The 18,189-nt window shown below is 34.8% G+C and overlaps 1 protein-coding gene across 3 annotated transcripts in view; it reads right to left on the minus strand.

Moving 5' to 3' along the window:
• Nucleotides 1-7,957: 7,957 nt before the first annotated feature.
• LOC136831280 (uncharacterized) overlaps nucleotides 7,958-18,189 on the minus strand; it is a 103,608-nt gene continuing 93,376 nt past the window's right edge. For all 3 annotated transcript variants that reach the window (XM_067091390.1, XM_067091391.1, XM_067091389.1), the window contains exons 10-12: nucleotides 13,467-13,892; nucleotides 12,954-13,209; nucleotides 7,958-8,617 (exon numbers count right to left, since the gene is read on the minus strand). In XM_067091390.1, coding sequence (XP_066947491.1) covers nucleotides 8,498-8,617; nucleotides 12,954-13,209; nucleotides 13,467-13,892 — 802 coding nt within the window. In that variant the 3' untranslated portion in view covers nucleotides 7,958-8,497. The remainder of the gene's footprint in view (nucleotides 8,618-12,953; nucleotides 13,210-13,466; nucleotides 13,893-18,189) is intronic.

Below are 18,189 nucleotides of genomic sequence, written 5' to 3' on the forward strand. Positions count from 1 at the left end.
GGCAGGAGCTATCTTAAGCTAAAAGCAGTATTTTGTCAATTCATCAGTAAAAATGTGTATATAACAATAAGACAATAAACTCCCAAAATTTCATTTAATGGGTCTTTTTCTTCTAATATCAATTCGGATGTGAATGTTTATAGACTTTTAATTATGGTAATTACTTTAATCACACCAACTGGTTAAAACACAGTACTAGAGCAGGTGCCATGGACAGCTCCACAAGAAAAGATGTACAGACAACCATATCACAAAGTTTTTGAAGATTAGGGCAGCAATTAAAACTCATTTATATTCTGAAAATTGTTAATTATCACACATCCATGAAATTCAGTAGAAACAAAGTTTATAACAATCAGAATTTAATCAATGGATTATCTCATGTTTGCATCATAACAAAACAACAAACAGCCTTCTTAAAATCTTCAATACAAGCAAATTTATAAAACCATCACACACTGAAAGGTATACAGTATTACCTAATTCTCTTTACCTTATTGTATACAATGGCAGTCATGATTATAGCAATTGAATACATTAAAAGTCCTGTACAGATGAGCAAAGTACAATGAATAAAAGATGCTTAGTTACAAAAAGACTACATCAATAAATTAGTTTATGTAAAATGTGTAAAATTCATTAATTTCATGACTTTGCTCTTTATCAAAGAAAATTCTTCTAGGCACTGCTGATGTATTCAACTTTACAAGAGAACAAAATCAATACTGTGAAGAAATTGTTAAAACAGTCTGCTAATCAAAAGCACCCTAGGATAACTATCTATATCAAGATTAGAATTTAATTTCCAGAATAACACAAAAAAAAAAAATACACTTGACAATGTTGTATAATAAGCATCGCTAAACTAAGTAAACCAGTCAGCTCACTACTAAGCCCTCCTCTGAAAGGCAAACTGCCTTATTGCACGCTTATTCACTCAGTGATATTCAACTGAGGATGATATATACTTACCATAACAAACTACAAGAACACTCTTAATTCTGTTAACATGAAGCAAACTTTACCACACAGTTTTTATCACAAAGGATAAAAAGTCTTGCAAAAAATAAAAATCCTATTCTGCCATGTTGATTTGTCAAACTTATGTCAGTAATTCTACAAAAACCTCAAGTTTAAATTATTTCATAAATACCATGATTGGCAATAATAAAGAACAGACATTATGATGGTATTGAACAGAATTAAAAACTGTTAGTAAAACTAAAAAATTTAAAATTTGAAAACTGATTCTAATATTCTAATAAAAGAAACTTTTATTATACAGTACACACCTTTTACATATGCCCTTACTTAACCACTGCTAACTGGAATGAGTCATGACTGCTAGTTAAGTGTTGGAATACTTTACGGTATCATAAATCACCAAAAGATAATACAAACCCTGGCTGCATAATGACTGTCATTCTCACTAGAAAACTGTATTCATTATTCTGCAATTAAAAAATTTGTTCAGTAAGGGAAGCTATCTGTGTTAGTAGATACTAGCCTTACTCTGTCTACAAAAGGCTTACCATATATGGGTGTATTACCTATGAGTTAATAAATAAACCATTAAGTATGGGAATTCTATGGGAACATGCAACTTATTAGCAACATCTTGATAGAAAACCTAACCTACCACTAGCCTTCCTAGGTTAAAATGGCTATATACACAGCAAAAAAAATGTATAACAATTATCTACACAACAGTAGCACACATTAATAAACCTACATTGGATTATAGTAAAAATAAAAATGTGCAAAAATAATGAGCATATAAATGAATAAATTACTGCACCTCAACTCAATAAATTCCCAAGAAATAGTAAAAGGAAGTATTAAATGACCTTTATATTTGTTATCCCAAGATGCATTGGTTTCTACCTTTTCCTTTCATAATTTTCAATAGGTATCTTCCTGCCTTGTTATCTGACATCTTGAGCTCTGTCTCAATCCAATTTTCACCTCATTAAAAACCAATCCTTTGGGCCAGACCTACAAAACCTAAAAATAACTTTATAATAGTTACTTACAAGTAGTAAGAAAAAAAAAAGCTTAAATTTAGCCAAAATCAACTGGCAAAATATCACAACAAATTACAAATGATGCATATGCAGTTTCCAAATGATCCCACATACAAAACAGTGCTCAAAATGAAGCATTACAGAGGAACCTAGGTGCCACTTGTATAGAGGCCAATAAGCTAACCAGTTATCTTTCAGTGAAAGTGCAAACTTTCTGTAATCAGCTTCATTTCCAGCTAACTAACCAATCACTTCAAATGGTAATTTTTCCAGTTTACCCCAACTTCCAAATAGCATGGGCAATAAGAGCACATGTAAAAATATGAACTTTTGTATGAACACAAACTACCACACACAACTGAAGGCTAAAAGAAATACCTGCAAAATTTATTGAAATAGTCTAACTCTGACCTATCTTTCCATAGCTCAGAATCTGTTGAACTATTTCAAATGTTCTCCATTCTAGCAAACAAAAATGCTTCTACTAACTAAGGAGGAGACAGACTTTAGGTACAGCACTGATACTAAATGAAGGTAATACAAGGTATAATATCAATTGTATTGTAAAGAAAATTGAACTAAAACACATACATAAACTGACAGAACAATAAAAGACTGATAACAAACAGAAGCAAAATAAACTACTGTATTGTAGTTTTAATATCACACAGTCATGTTACTTAATATCCACTGTACAGATGTACACAACTGATATTCTATACAGCCAAATACAATTTCTGAGACACCCCAACTTTAATAATGTTACATGTTTCCTTTTGCAAAATGAGAGTAGCCTCAATCATAAATGTAAAATACAACAGATAATACCAAAAGTGTAAAATAGAACAGAGAGTACAAAAAATGAAGGAACCAAACAATTTTAGCAACTAATTTGTACATTATATGAAAATGCTTATAGAGAAAATGATAACTGCATTCTTTATGTAGACCATACATCAACTATATATGAACAATCCTGGCAATACATCATGGGGCTAGAGTAAAGGTCATTAAAGTATTTGATGAATTTGAAAACCCAAAAATTTATATATTAATTCAGTACTAAGGCTTATCAAAACAATACCTGCAAGTTATTTTTATCCTCAACTATAGATAACATCCTATCCAAAACTTTCAGCATCTTCATGTTAAAAGTACTGTAGTGGTCACTTACTGGAAACAATATGTGCTACTGCCCTACTGAAGATGAAAAATTTTGGAAAAAAGATAATTCTGACAATTATGAAACTGTATCTATTAAAATGTCTCCTGATAACATTTTTAGAATAGCATCTTAAAAGAGCCAGAGTTCAAGAATAAAAAACCTTATAGTTATCTGGACATATAAAAGGCTGAAATGAAATTATAGGATTTACTACTACTTAACCAATTTGCAGTATAAAAAATCTGAATGCCTCTGCTATAGAGGGGTTAACTAGAAGGACCCAGAGTCCTTATCTTTTGTCATATGTAATCTACCATGTAAATATCATGATTGTCAATAATTATTTGTGTTCTGAAAGCTGGTTGCCATGACAAATTAAAGCCTGCACATAAAGTTTTACAGTAGCAAGATGTGCAACGTACAGTTTTTAAAAATGCAACTATTACTACGGTACTCATGGCTCCATTGAGCATTACAGCACCTCATAACTATATAATAATACTGCAACCTGTAACTATATACTACTGTAACACATCTGTCATTCAGAATACTGTTAATTACAAAAAATAGAATGTTTGAAAGATTTCGTAAAATACAGTGGTATACCTTCTGGAGATCAACGGCTTACACCTGAATTACGATAATTTACACTATCCACAATGGTATCACATTTGAAAGACTTGGATAACATTTAGAACCAATTCAAGTAAAAACTGAACTTATCACATAATTATAAGAAATATGCATTACTAATTTCAACACACTGCATAAGTCTTTTCTAAAAAAACTCCTGTACATTCCATTCAGTGGTAATACATCTGGCATATCTGGAGACTTCTTATGCAAGGCACCAGTGGTACTCTAAAAGAAGGAATTGTAAAGCAAAAAATGCAATTTTTGCTAGCAAAATTGTTTTTTAGTTAACCTCATAGCAGTATAATCAGCCCACATTCAAGTATTCAAATGTTCCCTCAAAAGAAAGTGATTGTCATCCTGCAACACTAAGCCTGTGCCAAAATTGTTTTTAATGTCTGAATTATGGGCTCCAAGTAGGGCACTACCATTGTAAGTAATGGGTTTGTACTTAAAAACTTGACTTTGTTCCACAACAAACCTATTTACAATTAGATCGAGCTGCTAATGACCAAAAGATGTTTAATAGAGATCTGGAAGGATCTGCTAGAGTTTCCTGAGATGATATGAGCATCACAGCCAGAGTCTCTCAAGGGCAATAAAAAGTTGTGTGCAAGAGACAGAAACTCTGGCATAAAAAATCACTAAGGATATGGACTTTGAACTCAAGAGTCACTAAGTCCACCTTCTACAGAAAACCAATTGGGGAATGCAAAAAGTTTTGACTCATACTGCCAAAAGGTACTACCAGGAGTAACTAATGTAGCATCAAATATTATTCTCCAAGAGTGAGATTCATTTAATTTTTAGTTCACTTTGTGGAGAATGTCATAAAGAAAGAAGGAAGACATTGCTGAAGCTACTACCAAAACAGAAACCTTGCCCAAAGAAGTGACCATCCATCCCAATGCAACTATAAGAACTTGAAGCATATACCAGAGATAATCTGAATTCCTTATTTGCATTAAAATGTAGACATTATTTGAAAAGCCATAGAGACTGTTCCCAGTGTGTGCTGGCAAGGCAGGAAAGACAGAAAGGCAAGGACACAGAAGTTGGTAAGGGTTATCTGGAATTCTTGTTATAAGATCTGCAACAAGAGCAGAAATACATCTAATACTTGAAATAAGTTATGTTGTTTGAGTGTGTTTAGTTACTGACTCAAGTCAGAAGGAAAACAAAAGTTTTTAGCATAAGAAGACAGGAAATTCTAAAAGAACAGATCTTATAAACTATACCCTTGAAAGGATCCAGTTTATGGGTTCAGGCCTCCCAGAGAACCTTCTTTAGCTTAAGAATAAAATAAGGGTAGACATAATTTAATAAGGAGAATGATGTGTAAAGTAAAAGATGAATTAGGCAGTTATCTAAGAAAAGTGGTATAAGGAATCAGTTCTAGTCACTACTCCAGAGCACAAAACTTCACTTACTAGGTCCTGGTTATATACCAAACATGCTCTTCACTGTGAAAGTTCATTCATTTATGACCAGTAGGAAGAAAGTGCAGTTGGTGCTGAAGCTCCTGTTCTTTTGGCAGATTCATCAGATCTATCAGAGGAAAAGATGGCTGACAAATTACTTTCCTTGTGGGCAAACAGTTACTACTCAAGTTACCATCTACTATCTTAGTCATGCTCTGTTCAAATGACTTAGATTCTGAGGTCTTCAGTCCCTTCAGTCTGGTTCCAAAAGAGTACTGCTCATGCTTAGTATGCTCAAGTTTGTTTACTGGTACCTGTTTGTTCCAGGTATGGCTTTGCTCCTGTATGACTCTGATAATGAATGTCCTTAAACATGGCTGTCCTCACAACACCTGCATTACCATGGCTGTGATTTCTGCTACTGTTGTTAGCATAACTCTTGTCCTAGCAAGGATCTGCTATCTGGACACTGCTTTGTCTTTTACTATGGGAAAGGCAACATCTGCTGTAATCAGTATGTTTCTGGCAATAGATTTTATTGTGGAAGGAATTCTCCTGCAGATCAGCACAGCTCTAGTCTCCCTGGAATGGCTATGTTTGGTCCTCCCTGAGTTTATCAGCATAGCTCTCATCAATAAAGGTAAGCAAAGTCAATCACAACACTCCTGAAGAATACCCGAGTAGTCCAGGTGGCTGAGGATATAGTCTTAGCAGCTAAATGGGAAAAGGAAGACGACTTCCATTAATAACTATTGTTCTCGTCAACCTTCAAGGTGATCATGGCTTTGGTCATTCATGAAGTAAAAATGGTGAAGGCTCTCTTGGGGCTCAAAGAATCAAGGCTGAAAATATAATTTCCTCACACAGTTAGTTACACAAGTAATGGACTGTGAATACACAAGTCTTCCTGTAGCTACAATGAACTTGTCAAAGAAAATGAAGTCCATTCATACAATACTACAATGTATTGCAGGTTTTTAATATGGAGTTGTACAAAGTAATTCCTCTTTTAACCACACTAATAGGTACAAGAGGGGTACATACCTGGGATTAGTAATATCCTTGCTTACAGTGAGCTATCCAGAAATCCTAGCCTAACTTGATTAGCATATGCCTACATACACTGAGTTAATAAAATGTACAAAATCCAAAGAAATATGAAGTATGTCATTGCAATACACAGTGTTTAATCAACACATTTAATGTAAAACACCTGAAAAAATGCATTTGTCAAGCAAACTGCCTCACTTAAGAACTGTCATAACAGGCTAGCCAACCCAAACTACATATTCATGATAAAGTTACAGTATCATCAAACACAAATACCCCATAAATAGTATATGCTATGTGTATATATAACAAATGTTGTGTACAAGTAACAATAAAATGCAATGACCAGATTAACCACAAAAGAATAAGAGCAAGGGTCAACAAAGTTAAATGCTATAGCACTATGCTAGACTCCCCATATTAACATGTTTCAGTGCACCCGTTTTTGTCTGTATAAAGTACAGTACTGTACCATAAGCCAACCATATGTGCAACTCCAATCAACTGGCTACTTAGTGGTCATTTACAAAACTATGTATACAGTAAGTAACAACTACGCACTATGACTACAGCTTAAATGATTGCACTATAAAATAATCATGGCTTTCCCTCCCTCCTACATATATTCTTATAAACTTTAAAAGGCAAATAATACCATATATAAACTTTTATGAAATCTTCTAAAATAACTAAAATTACAATGACAACATAATCAATACGAATATGGAAATGACAACACATCAGTGCTGTGCTTTAAGCACCCAGGACTACTAAGTACAACACTTCGGCTGACATCAGTCATCATCTGAGTTGTACTGCTACACAGCAAGGTAAAGAATCTGGGAAAGTTTACCTTTAAATGCAGAATACTGTATCGTTACATAAAACTGAGGGGCAGAGTTCAGAAAATGTTATCAGTTTATCCTATGCTTAAAAGAGCTTTCTTTAAAAAAAATGTGCAATTTTACTTAGAAATACGTTTGGAGATTATGAAAACACTCCATTCCTTTGGTGTTCTTAGCCTAACATTTAGAGAGAGCCTTGAGCCTTTGCATGCACATTGTTGCATAATAACAAATAACAAATGTTTTCTTTTAAGAGGAGCTGATGCATCTCGACATTTGAAGACCATGAATCTGGGCTAATTTTAAAGCAATGGGTTCATTATGAACTATTCAAGATATTAAACTTTAATTCATCAGTTTCCTCAAAAACACTTAGGTGAAGAACACTTTCACTCTATCCTTTCAGTGTACATAAAATTAGCCTCCATTTTTTTTACAGCTAACCCTAACAATAACATTATGAATAGAACCTAAAGCACCAAACATTAATCAGCTATTAATTGCACACAAGACAAAGAAGTTTAATTCATTCATATGTTGGAAATTTTCCACAACTGATCTACCACATTATACTTCTAGACTGAAATGCAGATTACTTCTCAAACAAACAATTGATAACTGGCAACAAATTAAATTGACAGATGCCTAATACATGTATAGAAAGACCTGCAATTACCACTCTTAACTTTGCTCGGTGTTTTTTAGGACGAAAATGATTTACTGCATAAGGTTTCTGGAGGCAAATGAAAGAAAAAAAGGTAAATCTTCAAGAGAGAAGAAAGTTGAGAATAAATATCCATGTCTGAATTTCTGGAAGACTTTTTTTTTTTTACTTTGGTTTATTCTTCAACATACATCAATCTTATGGTCTATTAAAATTTAAAGTATGTATGTGAGAGTCCATTTCCAAATCTGATAAACTTCATTAAAAAACTAATTATGGTAATGTGAAACATTACTTCTCCCCAAACAAAAGCATGATGTTTGAGGGCTAAACTGAATATCTCAATCTACATGGGTGTTATCATTTTTGCCACCAGACATAAAGAAAAAACAAGGACTTTGTCATTTCACACATCATACACCTAAAAATGTTGTACTTTATTACTGAGAAATGATGGACTATTAAATTATGAAGATGCCTTTTCTAGGCAAGGTCTATTGCATTCATTACAGTACAAAACTGAGCTTCTGACATCACACATTTCCTCAGCTTTAAGCTTATTTTTATCAATGGTCAATATCCCATTAAGTAATTCACAAATTATTTTTATGGTGAGATAAGAATCAGAACCTGTAACAACTTACAGATCTTCAAACCTGAGGAATCATTTTTACCACTGCTATACTAAGCTGTCATCAATATTCTAGAGAGCTAGCTTCTTCCTTTTTTCTGCGTTTCCCTTCGTACTTCTTTTTGTTCACGAAACTTTCAACTCTCAATAACTTTTCAATTGTTTGTGGATCTGAATCATGTACCTGGAGAAAAAGATGAATGATTGAAGATTAGCTATTTAGTAAATGGAAATACTACAAAACTGATTTACATCAAGCCACTGCATTTACCTTGCTTCCTTTCCATTCAAAGTTGTTTTATATTCTATACTATTTTCATATAAGACTAATTCTACAAAGTCTATGTTCATTCTGAACCCATTAATCATTAATTGCCTTCCTCTGTGCAAATGGCTCCCTAGGCTCATCAACTTGAAAGAATGTAAAGACACAACAACAAATCATTTTTATTCATTCATAAATACTTATGGTTTTTATACAGCCACTCCTCACTTAACAACATAACTGTTTAACAGCTGCTCAGAATTATGACCAACTCTATGACAGTCACTACTGTACAGAGTATGAGAATTGTACACTTAAACTGAAGGTGCCATAAGTAAATGTTTGAATGTCTGTCTGTATGTCTATTTACCCCCTTCTTTCTCTCTTGCTTAGAAAGTGTACGGCTATTCTGTTCCAAGTTTCGATAAAATTTAATATCCCTTACCAAAATATGATTAGTATAATTGCATTACATATTTAATAAAAGTTTCAACCTATGCTATACATTGTCTAAAATCAAGTCAGCAATTTACATAAATGTTGTAAAGATTTCCTAAATTTTCATATGACATACCATATAAAGCACAACATTTCCTTTGTCTTTCTATGGACAGCTTTTTTTTTTTAAGCAGACAACGGGGTAGTTTATCATTGATCCGGGTAACCGCGCAACAACCAAATCCATCCGCACAGGTAAGTAGTTCGACCCCAACCCTACCCGACCTAGCGACCTGACCCAGCTTGACCATTCTAGCACAGAATTCAAACAGTTAACATGGTGTCTTCTTATCCCTCTCACGTTCAATTTGCCGCTGCAAACCCTGTGACTATTATTGATTTGGTGAAATTATGTGACAATGAAAATGAAAAGTGGCCTTTTAGGCAATTTTAGTGGTCTGTGTGAACAATGTAAGGAAGGAACAGTGATAACATCTTGTGAAAGATGAAAACACATGGCGAAGCAGTTTAAGAAAATGCAGAAAAAGCATTTCAGTTAGGAATGGCTCATTCTTCTCCCGGTGACACCTTGATTTTAGTACTATACTGTACCGTATTCACAGATGGATTCACGAACTACCACAAAAATATATGCAAATGACCTTGAAAATCAGTTCACTAAACACAATAGTCGATTGGTACAGTCTTTGCCATGAAGTGTGCATCGAAATCTTGGTGAAAGATAATCGCAAAATCAGGGGACCAGGACACGTAGTTGAGATTGACGAGTCCAAATTCGGCAAGAGAAAATTTCATAAGGGCAGGCGAGTTGAGGGCTGTTGGGTTTTAGGCGGGATTGATCGTGAAACAAAGGACAAGTTTTTTGAAGTTGTTCCTGACAGATCTGCTGAAACACTACTTCCAATATTAATAAAAAAAGATTCATCCCAACTCAACTGTGATTTCAGATTGCTGGAAATCATACCACACACTCAGCCAGCATTTTAAAGATCACCTGAACATTAATCATTCCTTGAATTTTGTTGATCCAAAAGACAAAAGCACCCACACGAACACTATCGTATTTTTTGATGTATTGCATAAAAAAAAAGTATCTAATGTTGAGTGTTCATTCAAAGCTTTTCTAGAACTTATTAAACGGACATATCCATTAGCTAAGGTGGAGTCAATGCCGAGGAAAATGCGTTCTGATTCCAGCAACACTCAAAATACACTGGATGTTGCCATACAAACGGAACAGCCCATGGTCGAAAACACAAGAAGAAGAATCGACTTGCCAGATTGGTCCGACAATTCCGATTTCGAATAAGGTACATGTGTTTTTTATTTATATAATATAAGGGGGTACGGTAAGATTTTCTTGGTCAGGATAGTAAATCGTTGATAACTAAATGTTAGGGGTACAATTTCCCCCTCTTGTAACCCCTGTGGCTAGCGCGCGCAGCGCAATATTACCTCTTGCCAGAATATATGGGCCTGCCAGGAATCAGTCAAAAAGTGGATAAGGCGCACAGCCCCGTTCTGCCCCAGCAAAACTGCGATCAGAATTGTGTAAAAATGACCCCTAACAACCACCGGCTTCACAGTTTTCGTCTGTCCGCCATTTTTGTTGTGTACCGTTCCACCAGTTCTCTTGTCAGAGCTTACTGCCATCTAGTGGTAGGTTCTGACTAGAAAACTGGCCGAACGCAGGGTTGCCCGGGTAAACCATAGCTGCTCCGACAAACGACCTACTGTAGCTCTAACTGCCAATCAGCCAATTCTGCTATTGTTCCTGCTTATGTGAGTTTATGTGAGTATAGATAAAGCAGACCTTAGTTCTGCATGGGTTCAAGATGACAGCCACTGACATTTCTTCAACTTTACAACTTCCCTACTCCCCTCCATCTCCTCTGCCTCCAGTGAATAACTCAGACAATGACACTGAATACACGAATGCTTGCAAACAAAATGAAAACACAAAAGAATACTTCAGGTTAAATATAAGAAATTACAGTATTTAAAAGATTGTGTATTAGAAAAGGTTTCTGGTGAGTTTAATTAAATAAAATTACACTAATGATGTGTTTTTGATATGTAACGATGTGTAGGCCTAGCATAATGGCTAGTCCACCTATACATAAGCAATATGAACTTAGCATGCACCCACACCTCTCTCTTTCTCATACAGTACTTTTACTGTCATTTATTTAGTGTAGTACAGTACTCTACATAACACAGCAATGTAATGTTACATCTATTTTTCAGCCTTTGAGTGTGTGTGCTTATGTATATTTATGCATACATTACGGAAACTACACACTTACTGTTCGCTTCTCTCTCTCTCTCTCTCTCTCTTTCAAAAACTTTTTCTTAATAAAGAATTTGATGTTAGAGCTCTCCTGCTCTATCAAAACCTTTTCATAAAGAATTTGGCATGAGAGAGAGAGAGAGAGAGAGGGAGAGAAGTAAATGCACGAACAGTGGGTATTTCCTTAATGCAATGCATACTTATACACACAAACACAGACTGAAAATAGATGTATAAAGCATTACATTACTGTATTAAGTACAACACTGGATTGAATTAAATTAACGAGAGAGAGAGAGAGAGAGAGAGAGAGAGAGAGAGAGAGAGAGAGAGAGAGAGAGAGAGAGAGAGAGAGAGAGAGAGAGAGAGAGAGAGAGAGAGAGAGAGAGAGAGAGAGAGAGAGAGAGAGAGAGAGAGAGAGAGAGAGAGAGAGAGAGAGAGAGAGAGAGAGAGCCTGATATTTATACACAAGCTAATTACTAGACTGGATTTATTTGTCCACTTTCCATAACAAGAACACAATCATTTAGGTAATTTCATGTAATTAAACTTACTGAAAATCTTGTTCTAATATACACAAGCTTAAACATTTTCTTATATCTAATCTATAATTTTGTTTTTGTGAAAAAGTAAAAAATGAATGCATGCACATCTTTTTATGTAGAAATGCAGACCTGAGCATGCAGAAAGGGGTAAAACAACACTAAATGGAGTAAGAAATAAAGAGGAGGAGTCATTTAAAGAATACACTAAACTCATGGCAATGCACACTTTCTCCTTATAAGCTATGGTGCTATGAATGGCATATACTAAAAAGCATGCTAGCTGTACCAAATAATTGCTCCAGAACTTGAAGAAATAAAGTTTTGGTCATATGAAACTGACATCTGCTCTTTCCCCACTCGTCTGGTCTTATCTCTTTCTACATCATATTTCCATAAATTTTGTTTAGCTCACCAATGGCAGTTCTCCAGCTAAGATGGCAAATTACTTGTTATTCCTCATGGCCCTAGAGTTCTTCTATTTTTGACTTTCCCCAAGATTGATTCCTCTTACACGTCAACATGCTCTAGTTCATATTTATTCCCCTAACACTATAGATTTTCAGAGTACAGTACTGCTACCACGGTTTACTTATTTCTTTCTTTATTAACTTCCTGCATTTCATCTTGCCCCTATTACATATTTTCTTTCTTTATCCAATTTATTATACCACAACATTTCCTTCATCCGCTGTGCTAAAATTCTAATTTCATTCCTCACAAATCCTTCTCCTTGGCCCCCAGTGGCACGCATCTTGGCTTCCTTCCTCCTCTCTTTCTTTAATCTATCTTTGATACATTTTTGGGTGTAACATGGCCATGAATGCTGCTTAACATGCTCATTAAATATGAAATAAACTATGCAAAAGAACTACTGATTAATGTGGAAAGAAGATGAAATTGTCATAAAAGGTAAAAACAAAAAGTCCTCTGTAAAATGAGGAAAAGAAAATAAAGTAAATACCTGCAAAAACTTCTTCACGTCATTGATTTTTGAAAGGGTTTCAGTTGTTGAGGGAAAGGATAATTGCCTTTTAATTGTATGACGATGTTCTCCCTCTTCATCACAGCCGCCAGTTTGATTCATGTTTACATCAGGAATTTCACCATTTGATTTGGCTTCTTTTCCACAACTCATTTTTGGATTGTCTACAGTATCAAAAGTGGAATTGTTGGGTGATGTTTCATCGTCCACATCTTCTTCCCCAAAAACTTCATTGCTAGTAAATATAAAACAAGAGTTAGCTCTATATTGTGCTCTTACGTATTCTATATTAGTAGGCTTATGGCATATAAAAAAAAATTTGCCTTCAATACTAAACAACAATTTCTTAATAACAAAGCTTAATGGTATTGATAAACTATTCAGTACATAACACAGTAATATGTAATACATAGTTATGCATCACTGATTTACCTCATAAAGATTTAATCTGTTATCAAACAAAGTACAGAACAGAAAAAGTACAATGTTCACCTTGGGGACTTTGCGAAACCTGGACTGGTCTCCTGGGATTTCAATATATTTTCACTAAAAGAACGATTGTATGGTTCCATATGATTCTGAATATAACTTGGTTGCAAAAAATTTATATTTTCAGACAAAATTCTTCTTCCACCACTACGACGACGAACTCTAGGGTGTATGATTACACTCTCAGAACTCGAAAGCAGTGGGTCTAAATCTTCCGGTGTGTAATCAGAGGAATTACTTGCACCACTTAGATTTCTGTGTCTTCTATGGTTTGGAGACAAGTATGGATCAGGGGAACTTCCTCTGGACCAGCTAACTTGGTGAATCTGTCGTGGTCGTACTGAATAACGAAGACCGGGAGATGCAGCACCCAAATTATCTAAAGATTCTGAGAGTACTAGATCTATGGATCGCATACTTAATGTGTCTCTGTAAAAGAAATGAAGCATTTATTATGTCAACAGGTAAAACTACAATGAAAAACACTTTCCACACTTGTTCCTACAAAAAACTCAGCAAACAGCACAATACCTTTCGTCACAAAGTTTAACAGATTCTTCATTCATACCTACATTTGTCCACAAAATAAAACTGACTGTCTCCCTCTTTCCTTTTGCTTCCCTGCATGACAAGGAGGTTTCATATAATTAATTAGCTAGGGGAGGAAAGGGACTTGTAAAGTATTAGTGTATATACAATATAGAAATGGACTTCAAAATCTTTGCAAACTTGTATAAATTATTGGAGAGGTGGCTAATGACTATAAACCAGCTGCAAATCTAATTCTATAGCTTGAATTTTCATCAATCCCATGCCTGGCTGTACAATCCCATGCCTGGCTGAAATATTCACATTGTACCATATTACAGCTACCAGCTGACAACTGCTAATGAAGCTGAAGCTATTAACATCAACTATGTTGTTCAGACTGGCAGCAGCAGCTGAACTTTGAAAGAAGTTAGCATGAAACCTAGTGGAGTGTGACAAAACGGGCCAAAAACAGTCAACTACCCAAGTGAACATGAACATATCTATACATAAAGTATGGGTGTAATGTGACACTTAAAGAATAACCAAGTTATTGTTTTCATCAGCTTGAAGGCAACTAAGCAAAAATTCTTAATTTAGATTTGGCCAAAATCATACTAAAAGACGATATATCAACTCTTAGTAAGTAATGAACCTGTTTGAATTCTTGGTCATCAAGAATTTATCTCTGGAGCCAAAGGAAATATTGGGGTGAGAAGGTCCTCTGTGCTAGCGGTGCTCTTTGTGTCAAGTTCAGGTACCAACAATGACTTCATTTTGTGTATGCACAATAGACACAATAAAAGAATTGGGTAGGAGGTCACAGAGTCATTAAGGTAGCTTCTGATCTAGTGCTTTGGTTGACATGGCCATATCCACTCAGTTTCCCTTGCCAAGACTAGGATAAGTTCCCTTATAACAGGCACCTAAGATTGACCAAGTTATTCTGAGATTTGTCTTCCCTGGCTGTAATTACTTCTGACTTTTGCAAAACTTTAAGGGTAAACAAATAATGCATAAAAAGTAAGTGATCTTGAGACAGTTTCTTAATTTATGAAAAAATTTTGAAGATAAAAAAAAAGACAACATACATTATGACTAATTTTATCATTAATTTACTTACCTAGACCAGTGAGCTAATTAAATCTTAGCTCTACAAGGATTTTTTATTATGAAAGGAAAAAGATTATTTTACTCACATGAGACTAAAAAAAATTTAAACTGGATGTACTGAAAATTTTGATAATTCCAACAAAATTTCTTTAAAGGATTTGTGACCGATGTCTGATTTAAAAAAAATCAATTAAAATATATAATAAAGGCAATGTACCATATGAAAACAGGCCACAATGTCAATGGACACAAACAAAATCTGGAGGGGCTTGTGACAACTTCATAAACAATAACAGATTGAGAGCAACAGCAGCATATGGTACAACAAAGTGACAAAAGGGGAAAAATCAAGAGCTATGAGTCAGCCAAACACTAAAAAAGCAGCCACTGATGTGTACAGATTGAGGAAGAATTCAGATGAAAGAGAGAAGGGGTACCTCAATGGACAAAGTAGTTTGAAATTCAAGGATCAATCCAATCCACAAAGGCAAAACTGATATTTTTAAGGAAAAGCTTAATATTTAATAAAATAAAAATACACCCTATACAAATGCAAGAACAAATCTTTAGAATTTAACTGTTTAACATAATAACCAATGATTTTATCAATACAGTAGCACCTCAACTTAACGGATTTCATTAATTACAGTAATGGCCTTGCCTGAGTCTTGATAAAAATTATAAAAATACTTTGTGTTTAACAGAGCAATCTAGTAGGTATGATAGGGTTATTGGGCAGTAAACCGAGGCTTTTTTGTTTATGCCTGCGAGGGTGGAAGGTGAAGAAATGAGCAAATGTACTCATGTTGACCGACTATGTTTTCCTGGTTGTGCCTATAAGGGTGGATAGCGAACATACAGATGCACACACATAACAAATGCTTTCTTCTTTACGGATTATGTTAAGAGATAATACGCACTTACTGTGGGCCCAACTCAATTACTCTCTCCTACATTATTTTTAATGGCATTACTTAATGCAGTACTGTAGGTAACACAATACATTAATGTAGTGTTAAAAGATTTTTCAGTATATGTGCGTGGGTACTGGGTATATGGACACATAAGCATCGTGTCAGGAAAACTGTAGACGTAGAATGTTTCCTTGACTTTCATGCTCTCTCCCTCTGTACATGACAGTTTTTTTTTTATAAAGAATTTATGTTTTATTTATATTGTATGGGTTTTGTATTCAGTACTTTACACACTTCATAAGAATAAGTCTGTACAAGTACACACACAATGTTAAAAATAATTCATTTTGTAGATACAATATATCTTTGAATTCAAATGATGAGTAATTCAATATTTTAAAATGAATGATAATTACAAAATACCACTTAAGATACACTACTAGATACAGTACTTTATATGGAACTGCGCTAGACTATAAGCTATGTGAGTTAGCTCCAGGGTACCCTATAGTGTGGGTCTTTGTTACTTAGCAGATTTCGTTACTTAGTGGAAGGGCAGACACCCAGACTGTCTGTTAAGTTGAGGTGACTCTAATAAGTTTTTAAAAAAGCACTTGAAAAGCTTTGAATTTCACTTTTAATACAAGTTTTGGTCCAAGACACTGAAAACTTGGGTTGAAAATAAAGGCTATCTAACATACCTCATGCATTTTTAAATACTGGTCACAATAAATATAAATATTTATTCTAAATAAATATCTAACCGAGCTGTTGGTGACTTGAATGTTATCAGACCTTATCATTTTGAGTTATAAGGTCAAATAGCAGCAACTATTGTCAAATATTGTTTTCAATCATGATTATTTTTATTATGTAACAAATATAAGGATGAAAAGTTTTACGACAAAGCCATTTTTCAAGGAAAACCAATCAATCTTTTATATGCTGACATTCATGGTATTGAATATCCCCAGACTCAACAATCTAACAGACAAAATGAAAAAGGAAGTTTCATAACATATGTGTCATTTAGACCCTCAAGTACAGTACTCTTCAGTAACCTCTCCATTTTTCATGCTGTCTGGAAATGTGGCTGCCAGACCAGTTGGGCTGGAAGAAGAAGAAGAAGAAGAAGAAGAAGAAGAAGAAGAAGAAGAAGAAGAAGAAGAAGAAGAAGAAGAAGAAGAAGAAGAAGAAGAAGAAGAAGAAAAAGAAGAAAAAAAGCTCTTGTGATATAAAACTCAGATGGCTTCACTGCAACCCAATCAATCACAAATGGCAATCTCTCAATTCAGGTGAGTCTACCCAGAGCATTTCTACATACCTTTGGGATCTAGAGAACACTTAAATATCTGACGATGTTTCAAGGCGCCTGCGCTTAATATAATTTTTTACAATAAAAAAATTATTTTGTAACGTTACTACTGCACCATTAATTATAAATACCTTCCTCCATGTGAATGGCTTCCAGGTAAACCAACCTGATAGATCTTTAAAGAAGAGAGGCTCTACCAGGCATGCCCAGCTCATATTCCATTGGCCCAAAAGAGGCAATCCTCTTTGTGGCTTCACTGAAAATAATTGTGCTGCCACATTCCCAAGAATCATCAACTCTTTGCTGTTGCTAGGCAGTGCTACTTATTTGTTTTCACTTACCCATTTTATTTACTTCACCTTGGTGTGCTGTGCTTGGTGTTATGTAAGTTTCATTACTTAATTTGGTGCTTTTTTGCCTTCCAGTCAGTGGCATGTTTGCCACTGCTGTGTATGGTAATTTTTGGATAGCAGCTCATGAAGTTTAGCCATTCATGTAAGATGTACAAGCAATTAACACCTCTTGGATGCCAACACGAGTACAGAATTAAAGAAATATGAAGAAAATGATGAACATTCCAAAAACCTCCTTACCCAAAGGTCAAAACTTAACTTGGCCCAAAGTGACAATTGGTTCCAATGGACACAAATCCAGTCAAATGTGAATTACATTTTCTGAACCAAAATTTGGGAAATGTGGACTGGCAGTGTCAGGTATCTGTATTTACAAAAAAAGAAATATCATGTTGCATTCATAAGCATCAAGAGTTGAGAGGGCTCTGATTTCATGGATTAGCACCCCTTATCTGCTATACTTCATCATCTGTCACATAACTGTAGGCTCTCAAGACTTGCCT

The sequence above is a fragment of the Macrobrachium rosenbergii genome, chromosome 48, assembly GCF_040412425.1.
Source record: "Macrobrachium rosenbergii isolate ZJJX-2024 chromosome 48, ASM4041242v1, whole genome shotgun sequence".
NCBI classification, from domain to species: Eukaryota; Metazoa; Arthropoda; class Malacostraca; order Decapoda; family Palaemonidae; genus Macrobrachium; species Macrobrachium rosenbergii.